This window comes from Euphorbia lathyris, chromosome 10, assembly GCF_963576675.1.
Source record: "Euphorbia lathyris chromosome 10, ddEupLath1.1, whole genome shotgun sequence".
Classification (NCBI taxonomy): domain Eukaryota; kingdom Viridiplantae; phylum Streptophyta; class Magnoliopsida; order Malpighiales; family Euphorbiaceae; genus Euphorbia; species Euphorbia lathyris.
This window is the reverse complement of record NC_088919.1, coordinates 11,488,264-11,511,617: the sequence shown is the minus strand read 5'-3', so window position 1 is coordinate 11,511,617 and position 23,354 is coordinate 11,488,264. Positions and strand designations below refer to the sequence as shown.

General features: G+C 34.9%; 2 protein-coding genes across 4 annotated transcripts; both read right to left on the bottom strand.

Moving 5' to 3' along the window:
• Positions 1–4,555: 4,555 nt before the first annotated feature.
• On the bottom strand, positions 4,556–11,494 carry LOC136208541 (tRNA-splicing endonuclease subunit Sen2-1-like). 3 transcript variants are annotated; one of them, XM_065999502.1, is made up of 3 exons: positions 11,219–11,494; positions 9,232–9,957; positions 4,556–4,963 (listed from the first exon to the last, which is right to left on the bottom strand). In XM_065999502.1, the coding sequence occupies exons 2-3, from the start codon at positions 9,951–9,953 to the stop codon at positions 4,804–4,806; spliced, it is 882 nt and encodes a 293-aa protein (XP_065855574.1). In that variant the 5' UTR covers positions 9,954–9,957; positions 11,219–11,494; the 3' UTR covers positions 4,556–4,803. The 3 variants fall into 3 exon arrangements, with proteins under 3 accessions (XP_065855574.1, XP_065855576.1, XP_065855575.1); XM_065999504.1 differs by lacking the exon at positions 4,556–4,963 and adding an exon at positions 6,848–8,338 and having other exon boundaries at positions 11,219–11,485; XM_065999503.1 differs by lacking the exon at positions 4,556–4,963 and adding an exon at positions 6,849–8,359 and having other exon boundaries at positions 11,219–11,485.
• Positions 11,495–11,733: 239 nt separating this feature from the next.
• Positions 11,734–15,622, bottom strand: LOC136208540 (glutamate receptor 3.6-like). The gene is made up of 7 exons (XM_065999501.1): positions 15,390–15,622; positions 14,943–15,249; positions 13,508–14,859; positions 13,150–13,427; positions 13,023–13,054; positions 12,525–12,931; positions 11,734–12,436 (listed from the first exon to the last, which is right to left on the bottom strand). Exons 2-7 carry the CDS (start codon positions 15,196–15,198, stop codon positions 11,951–11,953), a joined length of 2,811 nt encoding a protein of 936 aa, XP_065855573.1. The 5' UTR covers positions 15,199–15,249; positions 15,390–15,622; the 3' UTR covers positions 11,734–11,950.
• Between the last annotated feature and the right edge of the window lie 7,732 nt (positions 15,623–23,354).

Below are 23,354 nucleotides of genomic sequence, written 5' to 3'. Positions count from 1 at the left end.
TTAACTTTTCAATTTTTGAATCCATTTGTCATAGTGCGTTATTTAGAAATTAACTATATTCTAAACGTTTAATTATAATATAAATCGTAACCAAAGTCAATATTAACTTTAACTTTAATATACGATATTACATCATAATTCGCAATTCATACTATAGACATTTCTAGATATAGTTTACGACAAATAAATAAACATTGAAATGTTAATTCGATTGATTGACATCTGAACCTTAATAAATTATAACTCGGATTCAAGCAAATTCAATTTTATTCAAAATACGAGGAACATATCTCGAATAAAGTTCATAAAAGGTTAAAATTATACCTCAATTCTATTAAGTCGCATTTTGAATATAATTCGATATTACCGATGTATACCGAAATATGACAAATTAGTCTTAACAGCACAATTTTTTCTGCAAAAATTATTTTCGAAATAATACCATATATTTTGGATAATTCATGAATTGTTCAAATTTTGAGTGAAATTTATTAAAAACTTAAAAATTGGCCCGGACAAAAATGGGTATCTACAGCTCCTGTATATGCTGACGGGTCTGAGGATCACCGGTTTTTTCACTCTCTTGTGGAAAAGGTTGAAAAATTAGATCCTTCAATGGTGCGTAGCATATCGATGATGATTCATGATCAGATAAACCCGGAACAAAGTGGCTTCAAAGAACCTGAGGTCAAAGACACTGTTAGGGGTAGACCAAAGGGGAATTCATCAACGAAACGAAATCCGAGTGCATGGGAGTACAGTTAGGCACCACGAGGTCGAGCACGGTCCTCAGGTTCGAGGAGTAGTCGTAGTCGAGGCCGTTCCTCATCCTCATCTGTGCATAACAACGAGATGCCGGGTATATTTTATTTTATTAATATATATGTTGAAGTTAAAGTAAATATATTTTTATTGATGAATTTCATATATTAATATTTTCAGCCGGATTTGATGCGGATATCGCCGATTACCACCATTTACATCGGGTTCAAGGTCTCATCGTACCGTTTATTACTGGATTCCATGATGTTGTAGCAGATGGCAATTGTGGATTTCATGTTTTAGCCGATGCCATCACCTATAACCAGGAGGAGTGGAAGTTGATGAGAGTGCTCATAGAGAATGAGATGCGGGCAAACCGTGATCTGTATGCGCCAGTGTACAGGAATGGATTTGATGCTGCCCTCACGCGTATTAAATGGGCAGGAGCGGGGTATAGTGAGTCCCACTGGATGGTGAGTCCGGATGACTTATATGATGCTGCATCTGTTTTGAATGTAGTAATATTCCTTTTTACTACATCACAGTTAGGATGTTGCACTATACTGCCGATGCGTTCGGAAGATGGAAGACCACCAGAGCGAGAGATTGTGAATTGTCATTTGGGGAGTTATCATCACTACATACGTCTTTATTTACATCCTGCATTTCCAGTGCCTCCCATTGCCACCCAATGACGTATATTTCATGATCCGAGTGTTCGTCACTTGGACAATCTATACACTGAAAGGAGAGAGGCTTGGACTAGATTATATTAGTTTTATATGTTGTAATTAATAATATTTATTCACTAACTTATATTATTGTTACTGATTTTAGTTAAAAGTGTATAGTATTTTTAGGTTTTAAGTACAATTCTGTAGTTACGTGTGTAACGGCCTATTTACGGGTTTGAAAACCTATTTTTTTTGCCAATCCGACACGCGGGCGTGTGGGTATCACGCCTGACCGCGTGGTCGGGCGTGATAGCCAAACGCCCGACCTTGCGGTGAGGCATTGGCCTATCACGCCCGACCACGCGGTGAGGCGTGTGAGTATCACGCCTGACTGCGTGGTCGGGTGTGATAGCCACACGCCCGCGTGTCGGATTGGCAAAAAAAAAAGTTTTTCCTCCCCAAAACCCATGAAAGGGCATTTTCGTCCTTTCACGGGGCTAGGGGTGGGAATTTGGGGCTGGGTTTAACAACACCCTATATTTATTGATAAAAACCTTGAAATACAAAATATAATCTAATATAATTTTCAACAAAATAATAATAATAATAATATAATATATAATATAAAGGTGGGCTGGGCTTGGGATTCTGAGGCAAATCTCAAGCCCAACCCATTGATGTGCGGGCTTGAACGGATTTGGACCGGACCGGATCAAACATAAAATATACATGTCCAAGCCCAACCTATACAATACGGGTTTGGACGGGTTGGGCGGACTAGCGGGCTCTTGAACAGGTCTAACCTTCGTGGATATTTACATCAAACCAAATTTTATACTACCTAACATTTTTTTTATACTACCTAACATTAATACTATAACTTCGTGTTAAATATAACACAAGGTAAAAATATTAATTGTGTTCTAAGTAATTACATTTTTCTTAATGAAAGAATAAATTTAATAAATGAATCGATCATATGCCTATGGGAATAATGTCTGTTATCATTAGCTCAGTAGAAGATTATTCTAGTTTAGCTGTCTCGTTAGTCACTTGATTTCCGGACCTTATGATGAATTGAAACTCACAATGCGGAATTGATTCAGTGATAGTACGACAATCAGCTAACACTAGCTCGATATTTGAAAAACCGTCTTCTAGTTCTTGACATAACGCGTTGATAATAATTTGGACATCCCTCTCCACACATACCATATCATCCCCTCTTTCTTTAATCCAACTTAGAGCTTTCCGGCACGAGATTGCTCCTGTCATTGTTGGCGAGAATCGACCTTGCACTGCATGGAATAATTACATTGTATGCCCTATTTGATAACTTTATTTAATAAATTCTACACTTGCTTATTTTAAATTTATTTGAAAATTGTAATTCTTTAACTTAAATTATCCAATTAAGTATCATTTGCGAAAATAAATCAGAACATTTAATTTAAAATTTAAAATTGATATTATCAAATACTCCCTTCATTTCAAAATAATTGTCACATTTCACCAAATCACACGTATTAAGGAAATGATTGATTTGCATTAAATTTATGTAACATGGACTAGAATACCATCTATCTCTCTTCATTAATAATTCTCATTTTTTTGTGTCACTCATTAAATTGAACCACTCTACATACATTGAAAATCTAAAATAGCAAAAAGTGTAATTAATATTAGGGTAAATTTCAAATAAAACCCTTGTGGTTTCACTAATTTTCAGATAAAGGATTGTGGTTTACTTTTTATCAAAATGAGGATTGAGGTTTTCAACTTTAGCAAAATAAGGACTTTTTCGATTGATACTATTAAAATCACACTTGACGACTTCAAAAATGACATATTTTAAGAACTACTAATATTCTAAGAAACTTTAATTCTTCAACTTTTTTATTTTAAGATCATTTAGATGAAGTTTGGTAAAGAGAGAGAAAGTTAATGTTTAGAGAGAGAAAGTTCCAAAAAAGATGATTTTTGAAAATCGAAAATGTAGTTCCATAGAAAATATGACATTGAACAACTTTAATTCTTGAAAATTTTCATTTTAATGTCGTTAAAGATAGTTTTAATAGCATTAATCCAAGTATGAAACCTCAATCCTCGTTTTGACAAAAAGTAAACCGCAGACCTTTATCTGAAAATTAGTGAAACCACAGGGGTTTTATTTGAAATTTACCCTTAATATTAAGCTCATTAATAAGGGTAAAATAGGAAAAAATTGTATTGGAAACTAAACCTGACAAATAATAGGAAATGAAAAAATTTGATCAAAAATGACAATTATTTTGAAATGGAGGGAGTAACATTTTTATATTCATTATTTATTTTCTATATTTAACAAACAGTTACGTCATTTACTATTTCTGACGTTTAAAATATTTAACACTTAAAATTTAATACTTATTTTATCCGCGTTTTAATTTTCAAATTTATCAAATAACACTATATCAAAGGGCCAAGGTGTAGGTGTGCGTCTAAGTGATATAATATAAAACGCACCGAATAAAAACAACATTTAAAATCATAAGTAACTACAATTTTAGAATGCGACATATAAAACCACAATAATTACAATTAATATTTCTAAAGTGCAAAGAAATAAATAAATACTAAAGTATTCAATTACCATAATTTTAAAGCAAATGATACATACAACCGTAAGAGTCGTATATAAGAATTAATTCTCCATATATTTTCAATAAAATAAAATCTTAATTCTAAAGCATTTATTTGTATTGGAAATATAATTAATTTATTAGTTTTTATGAGTATTTAATAATTTAATTTTTAAATAGCAAGAAACTTTATTATAAGATTATCTTGAAAAACTAAATTAACACTAATAATAGTAATTTGTGGGTTTTATTTACAGTTCTTAGGACTGTAAATATTAAGACCCTAATTTTAATCATAACATTGTAACATAAATAGATTTCAAATTGGCTATTAACTCATTCATAATAATAGATTCTAAATTTGTTTGCCGGAAAATATTGTGTTTTGAAAAATATTGGATAAGAATTTTTTTGTTGGAAAATAAAATATTTTTCAATATTTAGCTACGATACCAGAAAACGAAAAAAAAAGGTGGATGAATAGTGTTTTCAAAAGGATAAAAAGCAACAAGTTAAGTTCCAAAAGTTAAAAAAAAATCTCCTTTTCAAAATAGTAAAAAAATTTCATCACTTTCCTCGTATATTTTTCTGTTGACTAACCTAAAATTTTCGGTTGATGAACAAACAAATATCAAAAAATCAAGAAAATATTTTCCTGCACAATTTTTTTTTGGACAAACAAACAGAACCTAAATCTAAACACTTAATTCAATTAAAGTTGCTATAATCTATATTCATTTGTCATTTCACTTATAATCATCCTTGTCATCATCTCTAACATCAAATTCATTTTTAAAATTCTCAATCTCTACAAAGCCAGATTCTTGTTCCTCATCTTTAAGAATTGTCGGAGTTCTTTCTCGAACAATAGAAGATGGTGCTTTCGCCTTCTCGTTTGGCCTAGACCTAGTACGTGAAGTAGAGGTATTAGTACGTGAAGTAGAGGTATTCATGATATTTGTTTCTACTCTAGTATGGTAATAACCATTTTTTTTTAACTTGGAACCTATAAAAAATTTGTCTAACTTATAAAATGGCACCTAGACGTGCCTCCAGCAAGGCGCTAGGCGCACAAAAGTGCCCGAGGCATATGCCTCTTGAATAAAGCCCGTCTTTTGACTTTTCATGTGACATACTTGGAGCCTATTGCCCCTTTCGAGCATAAGATGCGCCTTTAATAATTATGAACTATGCAATAACATTTATGAATAGATTTATAGAAAAATGAAAAATTATAAATCGTTATATTCAAACGCCTAAGAAATTTAAAACCGCCTTTTTATCATCTCTTCTTGCTTAAATTGTCATGGTTGATTTCTTGTTTCTAATTTAGCTGTATTGTATGGTCTTAGCATCATTTGAAGTTTAAGCAAAGCAAGTTGAGACTAGATAGATTTAGGCGCTTTGTTTGGTGAAAAGCTTTTTGGAGTAAAATGAGAGGTTTCAGTCACTATAGAGATTTTGACTAGTCAAACCTCTAATAATAGTGAGAGCTTATTGGGTCCAAAAAGCTAATTTTGAAAACGCGCATTTTATGAGCTTTTTCAATTAGCTTATTGCTCCATCTCTTTTTGTGGACATTTTTACCTCTAATTAATATTCTTTAATCCCAAATAAATGCGTTACCATGTCCTTATTTGTCATTTTACACAAACAGCTAAAATTTACCAAACAATTTCACACAATCCGCTAACCAAAAAGGTAATAAGCTAATGTAATCAAATAATTGCCAAAAATGGCCTTAAGCTAGTTGAGGTGATAAAAATGGGATTAAATGCACCATTGGTCACTCAACTTACATGGTTGCCTCAAAATGACCACTCAACTTCAATTTGTCTCAATAAAATCACTCAACTTTGAGTTTTGTCTCAATTAGGTCACTCTGACGATTTCAGTGGTTAAAATGCATCGGAATAATGCCATGACATACACGTGAGCATGAGTTAACTTGGTGTCTAACAGTAACGACACGTGACAACCACATGTCGGTTATTTTTATGAAAAAAAAATTATTTTATTTTTTCATAAAAATAAACGACACATAGCACATGAATAAATGTCATTTGTCGTTCCGACCAGATATCTGAGTTGACTCGTGTTGGTGTGTCACGCATGTCATTATTCCGATGCATTTTAACCAATGAAATCGTCGGAGTGACCTAATTGAAACAAAACTCAAAATTGAGTGATTTTATTGAGACAAATTAAAGTTGAGTAACCATTTTAAAACAACCATCTAAGTTCAGTGACCAATGGTGCATTTCACCTGATAAAAATGTATCGGTAGAAGTTTGAAGAGTTATTAAGTGTTTAAGTACAAGTTGGAGAAGCTCAATATGTAATAAACTTTTATAAATCCATTAGAATCTTAACCAAAATTCATTGCACCGAAATTATAAACCCATTAGGTTGATTGTAAATTTTTGATAAAAATGAGGATAAAGTCTAAATGTTCTCTATCCTTTTCTTAGGGAGCACACATTTGTCAATAATGTATAAAACACGCCTAATATATCACCAGCTTCCTGAACTTTGTAAGTGTCTCACCAACTATTATGGACAAGTGCTGGTGATACGAAATAAGCAAGTTTAGAGAGTTGATGAAACACTTGCAAAGTTCAGGGAGTTAATCTACTTTTATGGACAGGTTTAGGGAGCTGGTGATACGAAATAAGCAAGTTTAGGGAGCTGGTGATACGAAATAAGCAAGTTCAGAAAGATGATGAGACACTTGCAAAGTTCATAGGTCAATCTACTATTTTGGACAAGTTTAGAGAGCTGGTAAAATTATCCCTAGCTAACAGAAAATTTAAATAAGCTGATTTAGTGTTATTTGACTCGTTATTTCACTGTCACATTATCCCTTTCGAAAAACAATTACGTATATGTATACTATATTATTGAAAAACAATTACGTATTTATTCTGTTACTAACATGGTTGCAAACAAGTTGATCACAAAAAAATTTGCCTAATATGTTTACTATATTATTGAAAAACAACTTAGGAAGCATCGACACGGGTGTGGGTGTGGGTGCGACAAGTGTATTTTTAAATAAATATGAGATACAGGTATGTAGGAACACGCCATATGAAGCACGGACACGGGTGCGGACACGACATTTTTAGAAAATATGAGACACGGGTGCGGCGGGAACACGTCAAATTTTATATAATTAATTATATATATATTAGATATGAAAATATATAAAAAACTTAGATAAATCACAAATAAATCATTCTCTGATCTATAAAAAAAACATCATAATAAGATATGTCATTAATTCATTACAAAAACAAGGGAGATGAAGAACCCCAAAAGAAGTATGAAATCCGAATATCCCAGGAGAAGGAATGGTTTCTGTTTATCCCAAAAGAAAAAGGAAATTAGAATCCCAGGAGAAGAACTCAGGAGAAGAATTGCAGCGCATGAGAAGGAAGAACCCAGGAGAGAAGAAATTGTTTCTGATTATTCCCTAAACAAAAATGAAATCGTGATGTTGATTTGCGCAGGAAGGAGATGGAATCGTGATTTGCAGGAGATGGAATCGCGATTTGCGCAAGGAAGGAGAGAGGTGAGATTATAATTTAGGTTTTTTGGTAAATTGTATAATTGATCCTTAAATTTTATAAATTAAAAAAAAACCCTAATCTTTAACTTTTTTTACCCCAGCCGAGTCCCTATCCGTGTCCCCCGCCGTGTCCAACTTTCCGGCTGTGTCCCGCCGTGTCCCCGAGTCCGGCGAGTCCGACTCGGCCACGGCGACCCCGGGGAAGAGTCCGTGCTTCATAGAACACGCCATATATATATATATATATATATATGCGGGGATGGAGTGACAGAAGTTTTGAGAATTCAAAAGAAGGTCACGGCGAGACAAGCCGTTTATCATTACAATAGGTGTCAAGTGAAAGTGCAATGATGTATGCAGCAGAGGCATCCTAACAGACCGGTAGACTTGAACCTTGTTCCTACATGACCCGATCAATTCGATTAGGTACTCGCCATCTATTTTTATTGTTCAACTCTTTGACAACATGAAAAAACCAAAAGCTCTGCCCTCCCTCTCTATTGATCCAAAGGATGGAAGGGCAGAGGCCTTTGGTGTCCCCTCCAGTCAAGAATTGGGGCCTCAGAATCACTAGCCAATATGCTTTTCTCTCATGCCTTTCTTCGTTCATGGTTCGATATTCTGGTGTCCTAGGCGTAGAGGAACCACACCAATCCATCCCGAACTTGGTGGTTAAACTCTACTGCGGTGAAGATACTGTAGGGGAGGTCCTGCGGAAAAATAGCTCGACGCTAGTGTATATATATATATCATCCATAATAAGTCATTAATTCATAAAAAAAATAAACATCTAATACTTCAAACTTGTCATGGAACCATTTGAACTAAAAGCTCAAGCTGATAGTTCAATACCATGTCATGGAACCATTTGAACTAAAAGCTTCAACTGATGATTCAAAGTCCACTTCATATTAATATCTCACAAAGCTATTTAAACTAAAAAATGGACGACTGCTATAGATTTTGATTTCTTTTTTTTATTAATGTTTTATATAATTTTTTTATATGTCAACCCCTCTTTTGGATTGTCCCTAGAGTGTGGGAGTATCCGACACTCATACGTTAATCTCCTAGAAGTCCGATGCTTCCTAATAAACAACTTATCATAATACACGAAACTATCTCAGTTTATCGACAAACTTATTTGTAGATGTGACCGTCGAAAAGTAGTTAAATCAGTCCGTTCAATTTTTCTATTAGGCAAGTGTAAAATTAATTTTGCTCGATCACGTTAGGTGTAAAATCGCACCATTTACTGCGTTAGAGGTAAATTTCGACCTTAAAAGGGCAGTCCGGTGCACTACGCGTCCCTGCTAAGCGAGGGTCCGGGGAGGGGTCCCACCACAAGGGTGTATTGGGGGCAAGCCTTCCCCTGCCAATTTTTTTAGCAAGAGGCCGCTCCTAAGGCTCGAACCCGTAACCTCTCGGTCACACGACAACAACGTTTACCGTTGCGCCAAGGCTCGCCCTCTCGGTAAATTTCGACCTTATCCCATAAAAATAACAAATCAATAAATACAACTTTGATAGAGTTGTTCAAGAATTACCCTATAATTCCAAATAAATCAACCAAAACCCAAACTTTTCAAGGAGAATTTCTTACTTGGTTCTGTTTTCAGAGCTGGTTTGATCCTCACGGCTTTGTTCTGAACTCCATCTAGTGATTATATGCTCTTGAACAGAGTATCCATCCAAACACAATGGAGAAGGATCACCATTTCCATGTTTACTGATATTAACAACTAACAAAGTTTTTGCAACACTTCCGCAAAGTCGAATCGTGCAATAAAAATCAGACCAAACTCTCAATCTCCCATTACTATCTTCTTCTGATGAAACAATAACAGCATATTCAGAATGAACAAAAGACGGATGATGACGATAAGCAACGAAATCCACACCATACTGTGATCCTGGCCTCACAACCCAGTTTTTCTTCCGGAGATGAGAATAAGCTTTGAATAAATCAGGGAAAGTTTTCGTCTTTGATTTCATATACTTCCATAGCTCATCAGAACTCTTCTCGCAATCATCATCATCAACAATTTTCAGGCATTTTAAGTAATATTGTAAGTAAAATGCTTCTTCCGTACCTAATTGAAACCATTGTTTATCTTTCGAAGCATTTATGATTGGCCGGCCGAAACATGCACGAGTAAGAAGTTCAGTCTGCTCGGGTTCTACTGCGATCAGTACACTGCATCCGGTGAGTAATCCACGAGTATTTGATTGAGTTAGAGAAGAAGAAAGCTGTGAAACAATCTTCGACATTGGATCTTCAAGTGCTTTTGCTTCTGCGCTCTTTCCTTTCCATCTTGGGGCCATTTAGCTGTATCATTGTAAAATTAAGCAGTTCAACAAAATAATTAATTGTGAATTGCTTCAATTGAGCATTTCATCGAACACAATAATTAATTGTGAATTGCTTCAATTGAGCATTTCATCGAACACGTAATATGCAGAAAATTGCTTCAATTGAGCATTTCATTGAACAGGTCATATGCATAAACTGAGCATTTCATCGTACAAGTAATATGCATAGAATTGCTTCAAGTGAGCATGTCATCGAACAGGTAATATGCATAAAATTGCTTCAATGGAGCATTTCATTGAGCAGGTAATATGTAAGACTGTAATCGAGCCCAGCCGAGCTGCTGCTCATACTCGGCTCGTCATAAAATTGACAAGCTCGAACTCAACATTCTGTTCGTGAGCTGGTTCATGAGCTTTGCTCACGAGCAGCTCGTTATTTCAGTTTATCGACTTCGTTCGCGAACAACTTACTAATTATATCCGTTAATTATATTGATTTGAAATTTCTTGCCACAGAACTACATAGTTTTGAAATCTACAAAACTAAAATGCATACAAAACTACATTGTTTTAAATTTCCAATTTATAGAAATATTATTATTAGAAAAATAATAGAACCAAGTTTGTTCGGTGAACGTTCATGAACATTATAATCAAGTTGGTCATGAGATTACGTTCATGAACATTATAATCAAGTTGGTCATGAGATTGTTCATGAACTTATAATCGAGCTTTTGTCCGAGCTTCGATGTGCTCAATCTCGGCTAATTTATAAATCGAGCGAAACACAATAGAGCTTTTATCGAGCTGAGCTACTTACCCTAGTAATATGCATAAAATTGATTCAATTGAGCATTTCATCTAAAGGGTAATATGCATCGAATTGCTTCAATTGAGCATTTCATCAAACAGGTAATAGGCATAAAATTGCTTCAATTGAGCATTTCATCAAACAGGTAATATACATAGAATTGCTTCAGTTGAGCATTTCATCAAACAGGTAATATAAATAGAATTGCTTCAGTTGAGCATTTCATCAAACAGGTAATATACATAGAATTGCTTCAGTTGAGCATTTCATCGAACATGTAATATGCTCAAAATTGCTTCAATTGAGCATTTCATCCCACAGGTAATATGCATCAAATTGCTTCCACTGAGCATTTCATCGAACAGGTAATATGCATAAAAGTAAACAGATTTTGAAGATCAATTGCCCATTATTCTAGTATTTCAGGAGAAAAACAAATAGAAAAGAGGAAGAGAGAAGATTGTACCTGTTTTGGAACTTAGAATCGTATGAAGTATCGCTGAAGAACCTTATTCAACCAACTCTTCAATGACTGTTTCGCTTATTCTAGACTCTTGCAACTGAGGTGAAAGATTGAAGTTTGAAACCGACTAATATGCTCCATGTCCAACCGTCGAATTGAATCGTTGGGATTTTTAGGTTTATTTGGCCAAAATTTCAATTTGCTCCTCAACTTTTAAAAGTTGCAAGTAACTCTATTTGTCACGTTATTATCACTTTGACACATGACAGTGTTTCCAATTTTTTGCATCAAGAAACAAAAAGTGTTGAATACAATTAATCAGGAATAGAAAATCATTTGAAACTTTAAAAAATTAAGGGGACAATTGAAGTTTTCAGCGCCGATTTCTTAAGATTGAACTCTTGATTAGAAACATCTTGACCTTATATTATATCTTTCCGATTTTCAATGATTGAGCTATTCAGGGCGCCTTTGTGAGTTTCATGTTTGCTAATAATTGTCTTGTTAACTAAAAGCTCAATGTATAATATATACAATTATAATTGATCAATAATTTAGTGTGTCGAACTACAAATTCATCAACAAAAATAGAATCACTTGATGTACAAGTATAAACGATCTCATTATCAAAAACTAGATGGTGAAAAACAATTTTTCGATGCGAAAAACTGTTTTTTACCATAAAATTAATCCAGATTCGAGCCGAGAATGATGCAAAAGTTGTTTTCATTCAAGTTAAACTTGATTGCCATAATCAAAACCGCTATCTGAAGTTGATTCCAGATTTGTTCTTCTTGAATTGGTTGTTTCCATGGAATTGATCTCTTCACCTCTCCTTGAGATCATTTCGAGTTGCCTTCTTTTTGACCGGTGTTTCGATTCTTCCTTCTCGTCAATAAACGACATAAATGTCTGAAGCCGAGAAGAGGTTAAGCTGGGACCGGAAGATGATACTTGATCAGAAGAGTTATGCCTACTGAATAGCCTAAACATCTTCCCAAAATATAACAAGAGAGCAATCAGGCAAGTTAACCCGCATATCGCGAAAAGGCCCGAAAAGCTCCTCAATGCGAGCTGATCTACTTCTAACGTTGTGCTTGCTGAGCTACAAGCACTTCTCATTAGCCATTTGTCATGAATCCTCTGCAGATCCCCGTTTTCGGATAGTTTTAGAATCGCAGTCGACATGTCGAGTGCTAAAGGCGAGTCCCGAGGAAATGCCTGATGATTTCAAAGCAATCAAATGAGTACTCATGTTTGGTGATATGAACAACAGAAGTAAATAAGAAAGAACGAAAATTTTACTTACAAAACCCCATCCACTCTTGGTGAACTCTGGGCCTATGATGCTGAATTCACATCTCGTCGAGAGGAAGAGCTCCATATACGCTCGTTCATCGATGATAGCAACAACACCGCCTTTATGAGGACCGGATTTCAAGGCTTTAGCATACTCTTCTGGTAAGAGAAGTGGCACGAGTCTAGACTCGTCGAAGCCAAGTTCATTAATCAGATAATCCCTGGTGTATGAACCTTGCTGGTAGCCGATAGGACCGTTGCTTGTTTTCAAGTTTTCGATGTCTTTAATCGGAGACGAAAGCTGCTGCACTGTGAGTATTGAGGTCAAGCTTGCAGTGTAACTTGAGTTAATTATAAGCACTACAAATAGCCATATGATTAGGACAAGCCGACCGAGCGTGCTCACAGTATTTTCCCCTGCACGAAACAGGAAACCGAATTCTTGTTAACTTCAATTCGAATTGCTTATTCCAATATATATCAATAGAGAAGTTTCGCTCGAACTCACTATGCGCGAAGAACATGGTTGATAAGCTAAACCTGCAGCAGAAGTTAACATTATGTCAATATTTCTCCATAGCTAAAGGACTCGAAAATGTCAGAAAAACTCGAAAATGTCTCAGTTTGTAACTCACCATATAATAGTGATGCATTGTCGTCGAGGTGAACCTCTGAAATCATCATTCAATCTGTGTTCCAGAATCCAAATAACTACACCAATTACTACAAAAGAGCAAGCAGTAACTCCCCACATGCTTCGGCTAAACGGCCTCAGGAAAGCCCATGCATCAGATTCCTTCTTCTTAACCGGTGCTACTATGACTAGACCAGACTCGACATATGGCTGCGTAAAGTCTACTGCCCTTGTTCGGTTTGTAGTAATCGTAATATCACCAATTGCTGCATCAAAAACCTGAAGATAAAATGTAAAATGGTTTGATGTTAAATGAACCAGTTTTCGATAAACTTCAAGTTTCGGTTTTTAGTACTTACACCAGCTGTGATCAACCGGACTAGCTCATTAATGTTTGGATTGTTTTTTCCATCTCCGAACGGAATCAATTTATATGGAAGAGAATATGGCAGAAAGTTAACAGCAGCAGTAAAAACATCAATGCAGTATCCAGCAAACATATCAGAGCTTACTTGCGCGATAAATTCGCGATAACTAACACGATTAGGAATTCCAATTTTTAAATGTTTTCCATTGTTTGGGAACACCCATCCGCGAGGTTTCTCTGTTGTTTGTCCTGGCCAGATCACACCGAACAGCTTCTGACTCGAATCAGAACCATTCAGAGGCCTTGAATAAAATGTCTCCGGAGGCTCAACTGATAAACCTGAATAATTAGACCAATAACCGATCTTTCTATACCCGTTACCAATCACATTGATGATTTCATAAGCCGGACGAATGAGATTACCATCAGAACTAAACTTCATCCGACCTGTCACACCTTCCATATCAGCCTCATAAATGTTCTTAAGCAACAATTTTCCTCCATCAAAGATGCTTAATGCATTAAGATTCAAGCCACTGCCACTTAGTTGAGCTAGTCTTGAATCATTAGAAAACGAAATCCTCCCCCCTTCATCGAAAAACGCATCTATTGCTCGTGCAAGCAGCCAAATAGTGTCATAAGCATACAAACCATAAGTATTCAACCCAATATGGACATCATCATCAGCTATTCCATTTGTCAAGTTGCTCCACCTGGACACAAATTTTCTCTTGAGTTCCGACTCAGGCGTGTACATTCGCAACGTAAGAACTCCTTGAATGTTATTGGTCATATCTTCAGGAAGCGGAGAACTCGTATCTATAAGACTCGAAAGCCAATTAGTAGCTATCCAAACATATCCAGGACCCATCATGCCAAGATATTGAGCAACATCAAACACAATTGTAGCCCAAGGATACAAAGAATGCACAACAAGAATCCGAGATTCGGTTAAAGCAACCTGAACTAATGCATCAGTAATCTCATCTCTAGTAGCAGTAGGACTTAAAGGTGCTTTATATGAAATTTTACATCTATTCTCAGCAAGCTTATCGCCTAAGGAAGCAATCCCGTTTCTTCCAGAATCATCATCTGCATAGATAGCAATCACCTCTCTCCATCCATAATACTCAACAACTTCAGCAATTGCAGCCATCTGAAACAAATCATTCTGAGTTGTTCTTACAAAAAACGGGTATTGAAGTGAAGATAGAGTTGGATCAGTAGCAGAATATGATAATAAAGGGACATGAAGATCTTTTGCAACAAGTGATACTACATGAGCTGTAACTGAGGATTGAGGACCAACTATAGCAACGGTATCTTTCGACATGAACTTTAAAGCTGCAATTACAGAACCTAATCTAATTAATTCTGTTTGTCAAAGCAATAAACTAAACAATATAGTAGAAAATCGAAAAATGTACCGTCTATAATGCCGAGAAATCCACTGTATTTAGTGTCTTGCATAACGAATTTTAGCTTGGTTCCACTAAGAACAGATGGATCAGAATTCACATCATCCACAGCTGTTTGAAGAGCAATTCGTGCTACTTTTCCAATAGTTGAATTGAATGCCAAAACAGCTCCAATGTTAACGAATTCAGGTCTTTCTGTGATGTTTTTAGCATAAACTCCATTACAAAACATCATCGAAACCACCAGAATCCAAAATCCTTCCATCTTAAACCCTAATTAATCAATTCCTCCTTCATAATCAGCTTGCTAATTCCGCTAAAAACACAACCAGTAAACAAAGAAAGAACCAGATACTCAGAGATTTTTCTACTTTAAGTGATATCAAATCTGGAAAGTGAAATAAAACAAGCTTAAAATCACGGATTCTTTCTCTAGAAAAAGGAAAAAACACTCACCAGATGCCAAAAAAGATGCGAGTCACGTTGTATAACAAGCAAGCAAGCTCTAGAAATGGAATCGAATCGCTTGGTTATGGATGAAGCCACCATTATAATAAAGTCAAGCTCGCCTGAGTGAGATTGATAGATATTTATGTATGGCGAAGAGAATTTGTTGTTTCTCATATTTTACCTGGACGACTGGAGAAGAAATAGTGAGAGTGGAGATCAAAATATCAAAGGCTAAATGATGAGTGGTCCTGCCTGTAGCATATAATATAATAAAGTCCAGATTTATGGTGACCAATCAAATCTAAGTTCTAGAATTAATATATCAAATGTTTATTTAATTTAATTTAATATCAAATGTTTTTTTTTTTTTGGAAGAAATTTAATATTTACAGATATTTTTTAGGGATATTGCCAAATTTGATTGTAAAAAAGTATACTCCTGAACCATACGCAACCCTTGAACTTATCAATTTTGGTCATTTTGTTCCCTGAATTTACGGGACGACTTATTTGTCCTCTTAACTATTTAAAAGTGGTATTAGCAATCCCCTATTTTCATTATAACGGAAACAAAATAAAGTGCCAACATTAGTACAAGTGTTCGTGAAAATATTAGAACCGGCCTGTATATATGTAACCTCATTTGTAGCTTGTTTTAGTAATGCACAACCCTATATGCAATTTTTACAAGAGAACTTGTGTAATATCTATACTAACCTCATTTGCAGCTTGTTTTCGTAGTGCACAACCCTTTTTGCTATGACCTTGGTGCTTGCAATGAAAACATGTCATAGTTGTTTCTGTTATAATGAAAACAAGGGTTGCTAATACCACTTTTAAATAGTTGAATAGGCAAATGGAGTGTCCCGTAAGTTCAGGAGATAAAATGACTAAAAACCAGCTTGACTTTTATTTAAAAGATAAGTACTAAAATAGGCCTATAATTTTTAGAAAAGTATCAATTTAGGCTTTACGTATAAAATAACATCAATGTAGGTTTAACGTTTAAAAACATGTACTAATTTAGGCCTCAATAACGGAACGTGACACGTCATTCATATTACTATATTAAATTCTGTAAATTGTACGTGGTGAGAGAAATCATAACTTAACAGAGTAATAAATGTGACATTTTGTTATCAGAGCCTAAATTGACACTTTTTTAAACGTTAAACATAAATTTGATTCTATTTTGTATGTGGAACCCATAGTGATATTTTTTCAAAAACTTTAGGCCTATTTTGATACCTTATCCCTTTATTTAACTGCTATGAAGCAACACTCTTCCGGGGGGTTGGAGTGATGGTGTCGAACTCGCATCTGATACGGCAAAATGTATCCCACTATGTCCATGTCGTGTCCAGTTTCTTTTGAAAAGAAAAGAACCAAGAGGTTATCCCTCTCGAGTAAGGAGTAAATCAGAATTTACTCTTTATATGTTTAAAAATGCACATTTACATTTATTAATATTCCTAAAGTTAGTCTCTAAAATAATTGCTTAAACAAAGGTGTCTTCTATGGTTACTTTGTTTTTAACAAAGTAAAACTTACCCACTGTATACAAGAAAATAATTGGAATTAATTTATGTACTTCTATCACTTTTAAATATGTATATATTTTTATAAGTAATGTATATATAATTAATTATATAGAAAATTATCGTATTCCGTTTTTGTGTCTCATATTTTTTTTAAAATTAAGTTTTTCGTATTTGTATCCGCACCCGAGTCAGTACTTCATAGTTTAACTGTCATATTAGACATTTCAAATGAGTTTGTTGATAAATTGAAGCAGTTTCATATATTTTTTTTCTAACTATAACTGATGTTTGGAATGTCTGATATGAAAGTTATATAACAATCAACCCAACCTTTTCAATTTTTTAGTAACTTAGAATTAAATTGATATTGCTAGAAAATGTTAGAATTAAATTTAGATCATTTTATAGGTTAGAGTTAAATTTACACTTTACAGAAAACAATTTAATCTTTATTATTATTATTATATATATATATCATTTTATTAAATTATAGAGTATGATAAACGTCGAATAAAGTACAAGATTTATAAAAGGAATAAGAAGGACCACAAAAAACAATAAAGCTTTAACACCTTAAAAAAATTAACTATAAACCACATACTTTTAGGGTCCGTTTGGTATGCGGTAATGCAATGTAATGTAATCAAACTTGTAATGTAATGGAATGGAATGGTGATTCCATTACCATGTTTGATTGTTAAATAAAAAGAAAATGAAGAAATGTAATTACCATTACAATATTTATGTTTGCCTAAATAAATATATAATCATAAAATTTTATTTGTCCAATTAAAATTAACGAAAAACATGATAACGTGAAAGATAAGATGAAGCGAAAAACGAAAAACACGAAAAATGCAAAAAATAAATAAATAAATTTGAATCAAAATCAAATACAAAATTAGATTAGCTGAAATCAATTTAATTAGTGCATATATATAAAAAATTACTTTTTTTTCGTTTTTAAATTTTCACGTTTTTCTACTTTTTACATTTTTGAGAATGATAAGAGGTTAGATTGAGGTGTGAGATTTGATAAATGAGAGGTTAGAGAAGCTTTGAGAGTAATAATTAGGATTAGATGCTTTGGATGTAATGAGAATTCAACTCTTTTTTCTATGTAATAGGGATTACAAGTTTTATTGAACAAAATGTAACCTATGATTTTCTCATTACATTCCAATAAAATTAAAAATTGCATCCAAACATAGTAATGGGCTTTTGATGTAATGGGCATTCCATTACGAAGTCCATTACGTCTTACCAAACGTACTCTTAGTAAATTTACAAAACTCTAACATTTTCATTGCTGAATTCGGATTAAAGATTAAAAATAAAGTAAATTTGGATACATAAGCAAAATAATACAAATTGGAATTCAAAAATCGAGTTGTGTATATTTTAGGTAAATAATAAAATATACTACTTCGTAATTTTCATAAACTGTGAAGTCTGACAAAACTACGAAGGAAAAATACTATTTCAGTACATGAATTTGCTTCGCAGTTTGTGAAACTGCGAAGTAAACTCATTATGCGAAGTAGTATTTCTTTTCGCAGTTTGCAAAAAATGCAAAGTAAAATCATACGCGGGAAGTATTATCCTAGGCAAAACGTACAAAATGCTAAAGTTGAAATGAGTAAGAAGAAACATTTTCCTTTGCATTATCATGGGCAAATTATGATTAAAAACAGAGTGACACATATGATTTAGTGATGTTTTCGAGTTTGCAAACGAAGAGAAAAAAAAAGGGAAAAAAAAAATTCTAAGTTATATATATATAAAAGGTATTTTGAAAAAAGTCATAAATAAATAGTATACATATGTAATGAGTTGAGTAATTGATCTAAATATGTAAATTGGTCTTCAATTTGATCCATTTTTGTAATTTCTCCATCTTTTATATAGTACTAATAGATAATATCAGTTGTATTCACATGGACCCTGATGACCCCGTAAATTTGGTCATTCACAGTTAGATATCAGCTGATTAAAATCCAATTCGTTTAATTACGAGTTGAAGAAGCCGACTCACAATTTCAAATTACTTTTCTTTCAATCTGATTAATCAAGATATCCGGATTAAATGTACCATTGGTCAATGAACTTACATGGTTGTCTCAAAATGGTCATTTAACTTCAATTTGTTCCAATAAAATCACTCAATTTTGAGTTTTGTCTCAATTAGGTCACTCTGTCGATTTCTGCAATTAAAATGTATCGAAATAATAACACGGATGATACGTCAATATGAGTCGACTCAGATCTCTGACCGAACGAAACGTGACAGCCACGTGTTGGTTATTTTAATTAAAAAACTTATTTTTTTCATAAAAATAACCGACACGTGATAGCTAGGTGGCGCATACATGGATGTCAGGTCTGAGTTGAATCATATTGACGTGTCATCTGTATCATCATTCCGATGCTTTTTAATCACTCAAATCATCACATTGATTTAATTGAGATAAAATTCAAAATTGAATAATTTTATTGGCACAAATTCAAACTGAACGGTTTTAAGACATTGAAATTGCATTTAACTCCAAGATATCTAGAGGTGTGAAAAGAGCAGCACTGAGAAGCGGAAAAACCATCAGAAAAACGACGATCGTTCGTGGAGACCCCTTCTTTCTGGCAAACAGATGATAGTTACAGTTAGCGATTCATCTTTGACCGATTTAGTCACTCGTCAACTGAACCTCCATCGCCGACGAGTCTTGACTCCTTCATCAGCACCTGCATCACTAGATTAGATCGATTTTGGTTTAAGGTACTAATAGTAATCCCTAAATATCTTTGGTTTAGTTATTGTTGCATTATGTGGTTTTTGATTTTAGATTTTGCGTAAATATGGAGTTAGGGGTTTGAATTTTGTTGATTAAGCAGAAATTTCTGAACTAAGGTTCTGTACTTATCTGTGATATGTGAGATGAACTTGAAACACAATAAATCAGTAATATTATTCATTGCCAGAGATTCAATTGATAATTTCTGTGTATTTGGATAACGGTTACGAAATTGATTGATCACAGTTACAGGTAGCGATTCATCTTTGACCGATTCATCTTGGAGATAAGGATATCAAGGAATGATGGAGGTCCTATTTTGATGACTTATTTAATGGAGATCGCCAACAAGATGTTGGAGATATAAGTATCCATCACGATATGATAAATCACGAATGCCTGCGGAGAATTCAAAAGGGTGAAGTCAAAATGGCATTAAGTAAGATGAAGTTGGCAGTAGGACCTGATGGCATCCCTATTGAGATTTGGAGATGTTTGGGAGAAAGAGGAATCGAATGGTTGACGACGTTCTTCAACAAAATTTGGAGAAACAATAAGATGCCATCAGAATGGAGGAAAAGTACCTTAATCCCTTTGTATAAGAACAAAGGCGATGTCCAAGATTGTGCCAACTATCGGGGAATCAAATTAATGAGTCACACTATGAAACTTTGGGAGCGAGTGATCGAACAAAGGTTAAGGAGGACGGTGAAGATCTCGGAAAACCAGTTTGGCTTTATGCCGGGAAGATCAACTATGGAAGCCATCCATCTAATGAGACAATTAATTGAGCACTATCGAAATAAGAAGAAAGACTTGCATATGGTTTTCATTGACTTGGAGAAAGCATATGATAAGGTACCAAGGGAAGTACTTTGGTGGGCCTTGATAAGGAAAGGCATTTCGCGGAAATATATTGACATCATAAAGGACATGTATGAGGGAGTATGCACGAGTGTACGTACTAGTGTTGGGAAGACTGAAGAGTTTCCTATTACGATTGGAGTGCATCAAGGTTCCGCACTAAGCCCATTTCTTTTTGCCATCGTTATGGATGAACTAACAAGTTCACTTCAAGATGGTATACCATGGTGCATGCTGTTTGCAGATGATATCGTGTTGGTTGATGAGACGAAAGAAGGAGTGGAGAGGAAGTTGGAACTATGGAGACAAACTCTAGAATCTAGAGGCTTTAAGTTGAGTCGAAGTAAGACAGAATATTTGGAGTGTAAGTTTAGCGGCCGTAGGAGTAGGGAGGCAGGGACAATCACCCTAGATGGGAGAGTTGTTCAGGCCTCGGATTGCTTCCGGTATTTAGGATCTATTATCCAAACGGATGGAGAAGTAGATGGAGATGTTGCTCATAGGATTAAAGCTGGTTGGTCGAAGTGGAAGAGTGCTACGGGTTTCCTTTGTGATCTCGGCATGCCTAATAGATTGAAGGGAAAATTCTACCGGACGGCAATTAGACCAGCATTGTTATATGGTACGGAGTGTTGGGCAGTGAAACACTGCCACATCCATAAGATGTCGGTGGCGGAGATGCGTATGTTGAGATGGATGTGTGGTCATACGAGAAAGGACCGGGTGCGTAATGAAATAATTAGGACAAAAGTAGGGGTCACATCTATTGAGAATAAAATGAGAGAAAACCGACTAAGGTGGTTTGGCCATGTGAGACGTAGAGCGCTTGATGCGCCGGTTAGGAGAACCGAAGAGTGGCAAAGGGATGTAGTGGTGAGGGGTAGGGGAAGACCTAAGCAAACTTGGAGGAGGGTGATCGAGAGTGATATGAGTTTACTGGGAATTGAGGAAAATATGGTAGTGGATAGGACGGATTGGAGGGAGCGAATCTGTGTCGCTGACACGACTTGACTTTCACGGTTTTATATGATGGTTCATGTTAGCCGACCCCGAATCATTTCGGGACTAAGGCTTTGTTGTTGTTGTTGTTGTTGTTGTACTAATAGTAATCCCTAAATATCTTTGATTTAGTTATTGTTGCATTATGTGGTTTTTGATTTTAGATTTTGCATAAATATGGAGTTAGGGGTTTGAATTCTGTTGATTAAGCAGAAATTCCTGAACTAAGGTTCTGTACTTATCTGTGATATGTGAGGATGAACTTGAAACACAATAAATCAGTAATATTATTCATTGCCAGAGGTTCAATTGATAATTTCTGTGTATTTGGATAACGGTTACGAAATTGATTGATCACAGTTACAGGTAGCGATTCATCTTTGACCGATTTAGTCACTCGTCAACTGAACCTCCATCGCCGAAGAGTCCTGACCTCCTTCATCAGCACCTGCATCACTAGATTAGATCAATTTTGGTTTAAGGTATATCTTTGGTTTAGTTATTGTTGCATTATGTGGTTTTTGATTTTAGATTTTGCATAAATATGGAATTAGGGGTTTGAATTCTGTTGATTAAGCAGAAATTCCTGAACTAAGGTTCTGAACTTATCTATATGCAGGTTAAGGTGTATAGAAGATATTGATCCTCTTTCCCGACTTTAAAACCTTCGTCATTCTCAATATACTCTTGATCCTATTACTGGTTCTGCAATTATATGGAGATTAAGGTGTGTACAAGCTTAATCCCTCGTAAATTACATTTCATTTCCAAAATTAGAAGGTTTTCTTCATTATCAACACAATCCCATTCTGTTCCATCTCATCAACACATAATCCAGTTAATTCTAGACCAAAAATCAGTCGATCAAGCTCTACAAACCTTCAATTGGGCCTCAAATCTTCCCAATTTCACTCATTCCCAATCCACATATCAAGCTATAATTCAAAAACTATGTTCCTTCCGTCGTTTTGATATTGTACACCAGATGCTCGACGAAATGCCTCACTCAATCAACTCTTCCCCAAATGAACATATTTTTCTAACAATCATTAGAGGTCTTGGACGAGCACGAAGGATCCGAGATGTTATTAAAGTTCTTGACCTGATTTCTAATTTCGGTGAGAAACCATCTCTGAAAATATTCAATTCAATTCTCGATGTTCTTGTTAAGGAAGATATTGATCTGGCTAGAAAGTTTTACAGAATGAAAATGATGGGAAGTGGTGTTCATGGTGATGATTATACTTATGGAATTTTAATGAAAGGTCTTTGTTTAACGAATAGAATTGGGGATGGATTTAAGCTATTGCAGGTGATGAAAACCAGAGATATAAACCCTAATGTTGTTGTTTACAACACTTTGCTTCATGCCCTATGTAAGAATGGGAAAATCGGACGAGCAAGGAGCTTGATGGATGAGATAGATGAGCCTAATGATGTTACTTTCAATATTTTGATGTCTGCATATTGAAAAGAAGGCAATTTTGTACAAGCTCTTGTGATGCTTGAGAAGTGTTTCGAATCCGGATTCGTGCCGGATGTTATAACGGTTACGAAATTGATTGAAACTCTTTGCAATGCAGGTCGGTTACCGGAGGCCGTTGAGGCTTTCGATAGAGTAGAAATCAAGGGGGGTAAGGTTGATGTTGTTGCTCATAACACATTATTAAAGGGCTTTTGTAGCTTAGGAAAAGTGAAAGTTGGGTATGGTTTGTTGAAGGTGATGGAGAGAAAATGATGTTTTCCTAATGTAGACACTTACAATACATTGATTTTCG

Coding starts and splice junctions, on each gene's coding strand:
- LOC136208541 (XM_065999502.1), bottom strand. CDS start 9,953: ATGGCCCCAAGATGGAAAGGAAAGAGCGCAGAAGCAAAAGCACTTGAA. Junction 4,964..9,231: donor AGCTCTGAAAACAGAACCAA/GTAAGAAATTCT, acceptor TTCACGTACTAG/GTCTAGGCCAAACGAGAAGG.
- LOC136208540 (XM_065999501.1), bottom strand. CDS start 15,198: ATGGAAGGATTTTGGATTCTGGTGGTTTCGATGATGTTTTGTAATGGA. Junction 13,428..13,507: donor TCCGGTTGATCACAGCTGGT/GTAAGTACTAAA, acceptor TTTTATCTTCAG/GTTTTTGATGCAGCAATTGG. Junction 12,437..12,524: donor CCAAGAGTGGATGGGGTTTT/GTAAGTAAAATT, acceptor TGAAATCATCAG/GCATTTCCTCGGGACTCGCC.